The sequence below is a fragment of the Aotus nancymaae genome, unplaced genomic scaffold (genome assembly GCF_030222135.1).
Source record: "Aotus nancymaae isolate 86718 unplaced genomic scaffold, 86718_ANA_hifiasm-v0.15.2.pri h1tg000040l, whole genome shotgun sequence".
Taxonomy (NCBI): Eukaryota; Metazoa; Chordata; class Mammalia; order Primates; family Aotidae; genus Aotus; species Aotus nancymaae.
In genome coordinates, this window is record NW_026988454.1 from 123,099,171 (window position 1) to 123,112,199 (window position 13,029).

Here is a 13,029-nt window from a genome sequence, read left to right on the forward strand (position 1 = left end):
GTTAATGGGCATAGTAAATATAATGAGATGTCAGAGAAGAAGATAAGTCCCAAGCAATTAGCTCCTGATTGCTTCCTTTTCCTGCCCTTTGGTTCTGCCTACATGGTGTATGGGTAATTGCATAGTTGGAGATAAATTAGATGAGTTATTATATTGGCAAGAGCTCATCAATGACACTTTTGTGAATATTTCCTTCTGCAAATTTAACATGGATTGCCAGCCTCCTGTCACGTGATCAGTAAAATCACCAGGCTGGGCACAATGTTTCATGCCTATAATCCCAGCATTTGGGGAGGCCTGGGGGTTCATCTGAGCCCAGGAATTTAAGGCTGCAGTGAGCTATGATCATACCACTGCACTCCAGTCTGGGCTACAGAGTAAGACTTTGCCTCTAAAATAAAATAAAATAATCAGAGATCCAATGAGCCAACCAGCCTCCACCTTTGTTAAATTATCCCAGGACCTCCAAAGGCCATAATCAATAAAGAATATTCTGGCCCACTTTGCTTCACTAGTGTCCAGTGAGGGCGAATTCAACAATGTTTGAATTGGAAAAGATTAGTTTTTAACTTTTAAATACAGATAACATGAAATTAATAGCCTGGCATCCCCTAAGGAAACAGCAACTGGAGAGCAGATTTGCAAATCAAAAAAGCAACTCATGAATACAAATTGGCTGGAAAGCATTTATTACCACAGAAGCTCTGTAAGATATACTGGAAATTGACAGTGGCATCAAATTCCCAGCAAGGAAGGTTAGTATGAAAGGACTTGCTATTACTTAGGGTCACCAGAACATGCTATTGTGTTATGTTATTAGACACTAAAAAGGATAGCAAACAAAAATAAGGTTAATACAAGCATTGATCATGCCTACATTTGCCTAAAATGTTTGAAAGAGAATATGACTTCACAAGAGTGGTGTAAATAATGAAGAGTTATAAGAAGAGCCCAGCATTAGCAAGCCTATAACTCTCAAATGATCTTTCAGTTCATAGCTGTTAAGAAATGCTGAGTGTATGATTGCTGAGAAATGCTGAGTGTATGATAAAATATATTGTTTGCTAAGAATAGTGGCAAGGAAAACCTAGCCACTGACCCCGCCACCACTCCCACAAGTAGAAAACTACTTGGGGCGTTCTAAAGTGGCTAGGACAATACATAAATATTATACACTGGTTAAAACAATTCTTTAAACGTAGGACACCTGACCCTGTCCCCGTGGCTGCCTCATGAAGAATACTTTTTAGTTTGTCTGTGATCAGTGGTAAGCAGGCACCAGCTGCCTACTTGGTATATTTTTGTGTTATGAGAAAATACCAAACATCTGTTTGTTAATAATCATCACCTGTTCAGAGAGAATAAATGTGTGGGTCAGAGTCTGCTTGAGGCTTTCAGCCTGGAATGCTGTCAGCATCCTGAGGCTCTCAGCTTGGAAGGCTGTTGGTCCCCTGGTTTGCTGTTCTATCTGGGTGTCTGCTACTTAATTCCTTCAGTGCTGCCTGGGTGGGGGTCTCTACGGCCAACCTGGTTCTCGGTAAATTGGTCTTAATTTGGAAGCAAGATTACTTAAAACGCAAAGGAATGTTTATACCACAAAGAAAATTCTTTTTTAAAAACTCTTAAGCACTTTCAAAACAATCTTTCCAGTTAAATGAAAAAAGAAAAACTTAGGTGAACCTGGGTTTCTTAGTAAGTAAGAAATAAAGTGAGATTGAAATTCAAATATTATGGGGAAGGTAAAACTTACAGTTGGAGGATCCACCAACATTGAAATAAGATTCAGGTTTTCTGTGAAAGGAATTTTCCGTGCTCTCAACTCCATCTCCCACTGATCTTTAAGCAAATAGTTCCTAAATATCTGATTGAAAGGACCAAGGTAGGAAAGGAATCCCGTGCACAGCAGAATATCACCTACAAGTCTGTAAAGAAAAAACACACAGCCCCCTCGCCAAAGTGAGTCACCTGACATGTTTTAAGCTCTTCCATTAAGTTGTTTGAGAGGTCACAGTGCAGTTTTGCTTTGTTACTGGGTGAAATCCTTCTTTGCCCCTGCTTAATGCTTTGTTGCCAGGCGTGGAAAAGACCCATGCAAAGTAGAGCCCAAAAACCGAAAAGTGGGTGGGGGTGGCCACCTGTAGGGTGGTCAGGAAGCAAGAAAGAAGGTGTCCTCCTGAAGCCTACAGGTTCTGAGCATTGGTACCATGAGAGAAATATCTTCCCCCCATCCTGTGCCTTGGTCTTGTTCAGATTTCAGTCTTGTGTTAAACCATTTTTTCCTCCCCATCTCTTTTTATTTATTTTGCCATTTTCTTGCTCCTCTCTCGTTCCCCTCTCTGTTAAGTTTTCTAGGGACACCAACACATACCAGCAGAAGCTAGCCTTGCATTTAAGACAAACCACTGATCCACACTTTCAAAATCATTCAGGTGAAGCATAGAGAACTGGAGTGAGCATCTAGATGACTCTGGCAAATCCAAACAATATCAAAAGCACTCTCCTACCGAAAACCCACAATGCTGAACCACAGCTGAGATGTAAAATATTTCACAAAATTTTCTTCACTCTCTAGAGTATTTCACATGAGAGTGCATGTTTTAAGTTGTAAGCATTGTCATAGATGATGGGATTCAGAGATGAATATATGGAAACGAAGGAGAAAGAATTTAACCATGGAAATGGACTTTACGGTCTCTAATGTCACAAAGAAAGAGTGATTATGAAGAAGACCCAAATTCCCACCTATTAATGTGAGCTTTGAATTCTTTACTTTGCTGGGTCCATCGGACTTTTTCTCCACTCAGCCCATCGATGAGAGTGGAAGCTGCCTGCATCTTTTTCCGGCACATATCAGCATCATTAAGCAAATCCTGCAGCCATAATGGGAGAATGTCTCAAAAAACCTTTTTAAGTGCTTAACACAAATATCCATTTTATTCACACATAAAAATGGGGGATTTCTTAATTTGCAAAATAATCTAAAAATACAGTGTGCATGAAACTTCACATATTAAATCTTGATCATTCATAGTATAGTGATTTTACCTTGTGAAATTTCAAGGAAAGCAATTTTGTAAGACAGAATCCAAATCACATAATTTATCTTTTAATCAGATACATTAAAATTGTACTTCTATTGAATATTTTCAAAACAGAATCAAATCAATAAGATTTGCCATTTTGATGTCCTGAATTCAATAATAATCCTGAGTTCTTTTGCCATTTACAAAGTATTTTCTCCTGGAAAAATCCCAGACAACAGTAGCATGCAGCAGCCGGCTTGTACTAACACGTAAGAGCCAATTGTTAAATTTTTAGAGTATTTGTGAGCTGATGTTAAACACAGGCTTTATTAAAAATTAAACTAAGCTTACAATTAGGTTATATTAAAAGCAAAGGTAATAAATAACAGAAGCTTACTTCCTAATTATTCATATGTTAATATTCTCTATGCTCTTGAGGTTAAATCCTTTGTATCTGCATGGTGGAAATAGTATACAATGGTGTGTTGCCATGCACCTTCTCCCAAATTTGTGCTCAGTGGTGTTACATTGGCAGTTTAAAATTGCCAGTGATGAAAGTATTTACACCACAGAAATCAGCCAATATTACAAATCCAGGCTTTCCTCTCCCCGAATGGCACACTAGATTATTGAACATTTACCAGACCACCACTGCTTACAACCTAACTCAAGAGGTCATATTAGGATTCCCATTTTACAGACAGAGCTAGGTAGATTGCCCCAAACCACACAATTAACAAATGTCTGTGCTGGATCTTAAACTCAGTTTTCTAACCCTCAAATCAGTGACAGTACAACTTGAGCAGTGAAAACACAAAGAAGAATTTTTAGCGCCAAAGATCCAGAACAGGTAAGCATATTGGCCAACATTTTTTCATCATAACCATTTGCCTGGTTTCTAAACATAGAATGTACTTGTGTAAAGTTTCAGTACATTGTTTGGGGAATATTGTATATGTAATCTCACCATTTTCTCATTCATTGCTGCATCAAATTTTGCCTGTACTTTATCCAGCTCAGCTTGTTTCTCATCCAGCAGGGCTTGTGCCTTCCCTAACTCAGCATTAGCAACGGCTAACCGGCCTTCCTGCTTGGCCAGGTTTGCCTAAAAAGAAGATGTGGTTAGTGTACTAGCTGCACGAAACAGACATGATTGTAATTGGTAGGTAACACAAATTACATAATTTCTGCACTAGATGGGACTTTCAAGCTCATGTGTTTCGTTTTGAGCTCATCTGTTTCTAGCTCATCTGTTTCCAGCCTTCAGCTGGGAAAGCAGGGAGTCTTGGATATTATTTCATTATTTTTAAATGCTTAATTACTGGCCAGGTGTGGTGACTTATGCCTGTAATCCCAGAACTTTGGGAGGTTAAGGATCACTTGAGCCCAGTTCAAGACCAGCCTGGGCAAAATAATGAGATTTTGTTTCTACAAAAAAAATGTAAAAATTAGCTGGATGTGGTGGCATGCACCTGTAGTCCAAGCTACTCTGGAGGCTGAAGCAGAAGGATCGCTTGAGCTCTAGAGGTCGAGGCCTCAGTGAGCTGTGATCATAACACTGCACTCCAGCCCGGGTGACAGAGTGAAACTCTGTCTCAAAAAAATTTTTTTTAATTATTAATGCTCAATAAGAAAACACGGAAAATGCAGCAACGTATAGGAGGGAGAACAAAAGTTACCCTGATTTTACTCAGACATAACCTGTGAATATTGTGTTAGGAAGTTGATAATTGGCATTTTGATTTTTTCATTTCATTTAATTTCATGAAGTTCCCGTGTCCTTCAATATTTTTTCATGAACACTAGTTGTGTGACTGCATGATATTCTACATGTTGAATGTATCATAATTAACCTTTTTCCTGCTTGTATACATTTCTCCACCCCCCCATTTTTAATTATTGCAAATAATGTTATGATAAATACTATTGGATATGTAAATATTTAGGATTGTTACTTTGGTAACAATCCAATTTCAAAGATTCTTCGAAGTGAAATTACTGTAACAGTAGTTTTTCATATTTTTCTAAGTTCTCCAACATGGTAATGATCTGTGTCTTGTAAATTTCAAATAATCAGTAAAGTAATCTAGACCCAAAGCCCCTCTGGGGTAGAAGTTCTTTGATACCGTTCTTATTTTCTTTCTTAACGTTCATTTGAACTTAGCTCCTTTTCCCAGAAAACTTTTATTCATTTAGATTTTCTAATATATTGACATATAACTATGTAATATTTGCCGCCTGGCACAGTGGCTCACAGCTGTAATCCTGGCACTTTGGGAGACAAAAATAGGAGAATTGCTTACACCCAGGAATTCCAGGCTACAGTAAGATATGATTGCATCACTGCACTCCAACCTGGGGAACAGAGTGAAATCCAGTCTCCTAAAAAAAATGCTTTATATTATTTAAATCTTCACATCTAGAATTATATGAGTTTATCTTTCTATTTTCATTTGTTTTTCTTTTCTTCTTGATTAAATTTTCCAGGAAAATTTCTTAGAGTTTGTTTTTTGTTGTTGTTGTTACGTTTTGTTTTGTTTGCAAAGCATAGTTTCTTAGATTTGCTCATTAATTCTGCTACTTTTCTCTAATTTTTAATGTTATTTTTATTAGCTCTATTCTGTTTTCCTTAAATTTTGTGTGTATGTATGCTTATGAGTGAGTATATACTTTAACTCTTAAGTGGAATGTTTAGTTTCTTTGATCCATTTGAGGGCTAAGAATGTACCATTTTGTCCATATCACGAAAGCTTTGGTAACTAGCTTATTTTCATCATTTTCTATTAGGAATGATGGACTTCTTTTTCATGTAAACTTTCCAATATTATTGCTTATAATCAGAGAATGAGGCCCCAGGAATTTTTTTTTCTTTTGAGAATTTAATCAAGGTCTTCTTTTAGCATTGAATATAATCAATTTTTGTAAATGTTTCTTGTACTCAAGAAATAACTTCATATTCTTGGTTTACATTGAAGAAAGTTCAATGTAAAAGTTCAACCTGAAAAATAATATCATGTAAAATTTCTATATAATTATTAATTTATGCCTACTCAGGACTGGCTCTATAATTTACAGGGCCCAGTACAAAACAAAAATGTGAGACCCCTTGTCAAAAAAATTATTAAGAATCTGAGGAGGGCAACGGCAGAGCATTAACACAAGGCCCTGTGTGCACACCTAAGAAGCTGCCCCATGCCTACCAGGGTAGCCACAATCTCAAATTACAATGTTCTTTTTGTTAATTTGATAGTGTCTGCCACAATCTCAAATTACAAATATTCTTTTTGTTAATTTCTACTGAAAATACTAATGGATTTGGTTTATATAATTTGATACTATCTTATTTATTGCATGACACATTATTTTAATCATAATTTTTATCAATAAAGAATAGTCGTACTCTAATGTGTGTGTATGTTTTCTTTTTCTTAAATTCTACATTTATTGTAAGATTCTTCCCTTAGAATCTTTTTGAGTGTGTTTTCTGTATTTTTCCTATCATTTCTGTTTGTTAAAACTTTGTATTTTAAATTGATTTTCTATTTTTCTCAAAGTTTCTCATGCACAGATTTTAAAGAGGCAGCCATTTCTCTAAGTCTTATTATGAAAAACAGTAACCTCCTGCCCACCTGCTCATCATTATCCAATCCACAGAGCAACCACTTATAATACTTTTAGCTTTGTAGGGGTCGGGGATTGGGATGGGTCCCTGGAGGCAGTGTATATCTGAGTAATACATTTCACGAATCCTTGCACTCCTAAGAATATCGTTCTGTTCCCTCATACATGAAGATCAGCTTTCCCCATTACTGAGTGCTTGGACCTCAGCATTTTCCTTCTAAAAACTCTGCATATGTTTTTTTCATTATCTTCTAGCATTTAGGGTTGTGGGAAATCTGCAACATCTTATTTTGTCCTTTGTAAACAACCTTTTAGGTTTTGTTTGATTGTTTCTTAGATTGCACGTAAGGTTCTCTTTCTGTCTTTGAAATTTAAAACATTTCTAGGTGTCGAACCTAGTTTTTATAAGTTTTGTTTGAAATACAATAATCAAATTCAACCTCCAAACCTAATCTGCAAACTTCAAAAAGATGGCAAGTTTTTCTTCTTATGACAGTTTGATTATTATTCCCAAGAAATTCATTTCCTGTGTAAGTTAACACATCGGTTTCAGTTGCTTGTCTGCATTGTCAAGAAACATGTTGACAGATACAAAAAAGAAGGAGAAACTTTAAAGGACATAGAGAAAAAAGAAAAATTCGGTAACAGGGACATCTACCTTTATTGGTCTAAACTATGCATTGTCTTTTAATAGCAGTAATACTGATGACTGATTTTATGAAACATTGATTTACTGGGAGAAGAAGGGAAACTTTTACCTTCAGAGGCAACACTTCTCTATTGATGCCATAAAATGTTGCCATCGCAAGTGTCCAAGACAGGAGACCAGCCACATTCCCACATACTTTTTTGGCACTTTCAAAAGTATAATCGTCCATATTAAAATATGGCTGTAGTAACTCAACAGTCTCTTCATTTATAGTGTCTTTAGGGAACTGCTGAAGGCTCCACAGGAATCCTGTTGCACTCATCAACTGAAAAATAGCATTATAACCTGTAAGTTCTGGCAGAAAATAAGCACTTCCTTCTAAATATGTACTTCTAAATTGAATTTTCTCAAAGAAGTAACAGTCGATTTGCTCTAAATATACAAATTGAGACTATTGGCAGTAACCAGCCTAAATTTGTAAATCACAAATTGTCTTCCGGATTCCATGTGGAAAGAGTAAAGAAGAAAAGCTATGCAAGTTTTCTTTCTGGTAAGTGCATCTGAATGCCACCAACCACACAGGCCTCTTTTTGAAGACTGGGCTGGATTGACACCAAGGCTGTACCCATACTAGACACTGATTCTGGACAGATTTCATGAAAAGAAGGCATTCGGCTTTAACATCTATCCCTCTTTACATTTCAGGTGACGCAGTGTAAGATAAACTTTTCAATACACAGTGATCAGTTATTGTCTGCCAGTTTGTCTGGTCTATATGAAGCAGATTGCTATGAGCTGGTCTACATACAGCTCATAGGATTTACAAAGATAGATTTTACTTACCTTTAATGACTCTCCCCATGATGGCTTGCAGCAAGGTTTTTCTGGATCCATAGTAACAGGGTCAATTTTCTTTTGAAATAGTAACAGAACACAGTCCATGATTCTCATAATAAGATGTGGTGGTTTTGCAAGTTTCCTGACTGTGGCAATATCATTTGGCTTGATAGTCTATATTTGGGATCAGGAATCAATATTTTTTTTGTTGAGTGGTATTAATAGTTATATGGAAATCTAATACTTTTAAATAATTAAGATAGAAAACTTTAAAACATATTTTCTCCCAGTTCCAAGATTTTTGCTTAGTGGCTCTTTCATAGTTATTTTGGTATTTCTGTTTGTCTGTTTGTTTGTTTGTTTATTTGTATGTATTCTTTTTTTCCTCATTGCTCCCAACAAATTGGTTTAAATTATCACTGCCAGGCACTGCCATTGCAGACCTCTGTTAATAAGTCCCATTGATATGCAACATTTAGCTAACTTGCATCTTCAAAGCTAAGGGTCTATATTATGTGCAGATACTGAGAGAGGATACAAAGCCCTAAATATCAGAAACCTCACATTCAGCCTTCATTTCAAGGGCTTCCCTGTCTCTGGCAGGGGAGGAATTAGAAGGAGACATGAGAAGTTACTATAATATATGGCTCATAAAAATATTTTTGAAAGTTTCTATCCACCAGCTGGGTTTGGATTAAGATGCTGCCTGACCATCAAGGCAAAGTCTGGGAAACCATATGATCAATAACATATTCTAAGGCTCCTTTGATTCGATGATCTCTCCCTTTTGTACATTATAGTAAGACCCATAAAGGAAGTAGGGGTGCAGAATATGTCCTGGTCATTGTGAAAATTTTATTAAATGATTATCATAGATGTGTTCATTCATTTAACAATTGCAGGCATTCTCCCATATAAAACAAAACAAACAAATACAGTCTTGTTCTCATAACTCCTAAAAATGGCAAAGAAAATACAATTACTCTACCTAAGGATTTCTGCCATGACAGAAGCTTGTGAGTGATGGGAAAACAAAGGAAGGCCTAGAAGAACTGAAAACTTTCTGAGAGGAGTGAGGTCTGGGCCCAGATTTCAAGAACGACTCTAATTAGGCAATGAAAGTTAGGAAAAGCATTCTCGGCAGAGGAGGAGGCATGTTTAAAGGTAACAGACCTTGACCATTCTTCCAGAATCCTATACATGTTTCTGTATGACCAGATCACATTGTGTGTAGGGACAAAATGATCAGTGATCAAGTTCAAGAGATAGTCAGGGGCCAGGTCATCAGCAGGAACAGAAGCACTAATATTTATTGAGCACTTTCTATGTACCTAGCATTTCATATTAATTACTTTTAATGCTCACATTGATTCTTTAAGGATCAATGAGAAATTATAATCCCCATAGAAACCCAAGAAAGTTAATATACTCCAGATCATATACATGTGTACCTACATACGTATATGTGCGTATATTAGCAGCATGTATATATACACGCGTATATATGTGTGTATATATCCATACATATGTATACATGCACATATATGTGTTTGTGTGTGTGTGTGTGTGTGTGTGTGTATGTATGTATGTTATACATAGAGGTGAATGGCAGGTCTGCCTGTCTCCAAAGCTGTGCTCCTTTTGCCTCACAGCTGTGGATGTATAACTCAGGACATTATCCTAAGAGCAGTGGGAGCCACAGGAAGATTTTTAAAGGGGTCATGGCATAATCTGGAAGGGATGCTGGAGAAACTGAGCAGGCTCTCTATGTAATCTGAATTTCTCATAGTTTAGGCCATTAACCACTAGTGTTATTTCTCAGTTTTCACAGAAGGCTAATTTGTGGGATGAAAATAATGTAAGAGGTGAGGACTTTAAAAAATTTTAGAACTTAGAAAACTGAATAAATTGACATATTTGTTTCCAGACTTAGATTATCAATCACATTAAGAATTCAATTCAGTTTTCTGGTTATTTAATTTCATACAATGAAACATGATGCCTTCCAGACTCGTGTTGGAAAGGATAACAATCCACTGCTCACATTCAGGGCTGCTTCTGCTTCTTCCAATGCAGGTTTAGCTGCCTCGAGTTTGCTCTCAGCTTTTACTTTTTCACTATCAATTTCATCCACAATTTTTTGGGCTTTGTCTTTTACCTCCTGTACTTCATTTTTAATTTTGGCTGAAGCCTGAGCACTTACTGTGACTTCCGCTAATACCTGTTAAGTTGAGGAAACACATGAAAGCGAATAGAAACCTTTCAAGCATGTATAGATTTGAATAGTGAGAGAATATTTATTCAATATAATAGAAAACACAAATAAGAACAAATTTATTTCCCATCTAAGTTGTCTCTATTTTAAGGTTTATTAAAGTAAATTCCTTTGAGCAGTTCCTTGCAGTCTTCCATTTTCTAAGCTTTCCTTAGGCTTAGAATATATAAATAAATATTTAAAGCTTTCAGAAGAAATAGTATTTCCACTCTACAAATTTCTAGAAATTAAAACAATTCAAGTAAGTATAATAGAATGAGGGCAAAAAAATCATATTAAGCCTTGTGTAATAACAATAAAAGTAGCTAATTTTTATTGAGTGCTTACCATATGTGTTAGGACTATGCTTAAGTGCCTCCCCTATGTTAGCTCACTCATTTCAGTAACTGGCTAAGGATCAAGACTTAAGTATCTATTCTTAAGTGACTCTTGGTAACTGGAAGCTGAAAGTCTGAGATTGGAAGGTTGTATAATAGATTAAAAAAAAAAAAAGCAATACACATAATATCCCTGTCTCCTTGAGAGGACTATGATCTCTGTCCTTCCTTCCTTCCTTCTTTCCCTCCTTTCTTTCTTTCTCTTTCCTTTTTTTTCTAAAAAAGGGCCAGGGACGGTGGCTCACACCTGTAATCCCAGCATCTTGGGAGGCCAAAGCAGGCAAATCACAAGATCAGGAGATCAAGACCATACTGGCCAACATGGTGAAACCTGTCTCTACTAAAATACAAAAAATTAGCTGGGCATGGTGGTGCACGTCTGTAATCCCAGCTACTCAGGAGGCTGAGGCAGGAGAATCGTTTGAACCCAAGAGGCAGAGGTGGCAGTGAGCCGAGATCCCGCCATTGCACTCCAGCCCAGGAGACAGTACGAGACTCTATTAAAAAAAAAACTCCATCTTATTTTTTTCCCTCCTTGACACAAACTGTAAGTGAAATTTGGGCCATCCCAGAAACCTGGAACATACAGGGACCTTAAAGAGAAGACCAAATATAACTCATAGTCAAGCAGAAATTTCATAAACTAATGAAAAAGAACAAGAGAGACAGGCAGAGTGAGAGAAGAAATAATAATCTTAGGCCAAGTAGTGAAACTAATAGTTTAGATATACATGCTGGTATAAGTTAAACAAAAATATCTAATGGCTTTTGTGAACATTATCTTACCAGGAATTGCCCATAGGTTTATACCTTGCTTGTTTTTTATACCATTTTAAAATAATGCATTTTAATATGGAAAAATATTCCTCATCAGTGACAAAATAAATGCAAACTCACTTCATCTGCTTTTACGGAAGCCACTGCCAATTCCTTCTCCTTTACTGCAAGATCCTGAGAGAGTTTAGCAACAGATTCGCTTGCCTCCATTAGCTTATCAAGACCTTTACAAATACACATATATATACTTTTGCTGAGTATATATATATCCCTTCTTCAAATATTTATTCAACATTTACTATTTATAAGGCACTGTACATGTAATATAGCAAACACAAGACAGTATTTGTAGACAAAAGCTTTAAAAATATACATATCTTTTTTCCCAAAATATACATATCTTAAGAGCAACAATACTGACCATATTTCTGAGTTTCAACAGGATGGCAGAGAAAATAGCTCTGACTGAAGAATATCATGTAGCTACATTTAAGGGAAAGTCACAGTATCATATTGAATAAGATTAGTTTAGCTAGGAAATTTATTTGACAAATTTATGCTCTCTTTGGCTTTGTTAACCGTTTGTAGCTATCATTTTTTGCCTTTAAATCATATTGCAGCTGAGGTGGCAAATGAGATAGAAAACATATTAACATTGCAGAGGTTCTCTTTGCTATAAAAATGAAAGTAACTGTGAAAACTTATGTAACAGACTGCAACTTTTAGTACCATACAGAAAAAGAACTGGTTAACTGAATTGCTCACATTCCATTGGGCTCTAGGTAGTGGTATGTTGGTAAATATTTAACATCTGGGTCACTGGGGGAAGGGGAAGCCCTCATTTGTATATTGTCCAATTTCTGTAGTGTAAACACTCCAACCATGGCTGATTTCAAGCTACCATGAGATTCCCAGTAGCACACTGATACATAATATTCCTATCGTACAGACAGAAGTAAATAACCTCAAGAACATTGATATAAAAAAACAGAGTAGGCCAGATGCGGTGGCTCACCCCTGTAATTTCAGCATTCCTGATGTCCAGAATTTGAAACCAGCCTGACCAACATGGCAAAACCCCATCTCCACCAAAAATACAAAATAAACTGGGCGTGGTGCTGCATGCCTGTAATCCCAGCTACTTGGGAGGCTGAGGCAGGAGAACTGCTTGAACCTGGGAGGCAGAAGTTGCAGTGAGCCAAGATCGCACCATTGCACTCCAGCCTGGGTGACAGAACAAAACTTTGTCTCAAAGAAAAAAAAAAGTAAAACTAAGAAGGGATGAGTTTGAGCATTTATTGCCTGTATTTAAAATATAATTTATTTAATTGTAAGTATACATGAGTTAATTTTTAATAAAGGTTATGTTTAACAAGCAGATCACAAAATTACTAAAAATTTAACATTATGCTCTCAAAAGCCAATATGAATCGGTTTCAGCACACTACTGATCTAAAGTATCACATAGGA

At 36.5% G+C, this 13,029-nt stretch overlaps 1 protein-coding gene across 1 annotated transcript in view; it reads right to left on the reverse strand.

Moving 5' to 3' along the window:
- Window positions 1-13,029, reverse strand: part of DNAH8 (dynein axonemal heavy chain 8) — a 338,863-nt gene that overhangs the window by 103,751 nt on the left and 222,083 nt on the right. The window contains exons 66-72 of the mRNA XM_064360442.1: window positions 11,680-11,783; window positions 10,175-10,351; window positions 8,137-8,304; window positions 7,403-7,618; window positions 3,991-4,128; window positions 2,743-2,870; window positions 1,751-1,922 (exon numbers count right to left, since the gene is read on the reverse strand). Of these exons, the coding sequence (XP_064216512.1) occupies window positions 1,751-1,922; window positions 2,743-2,870; window positions 3,991-4,128; window positions 7,403-7,618; window positions 8,137-8,304; window positions 10,175-10,351; window positions 11,680-11,783 (1,103 nt within the window). The remainder of the gene's footprint in view (window positions 1-1,750; window positions 1,923-2,742; window positions 2,871-3,990; window positions 4,129-7,402; window positions 7,619-8,136; window positions 8,305-10,174; window positions 10,352-11,679; window positions 11,784-13,029) is intronic.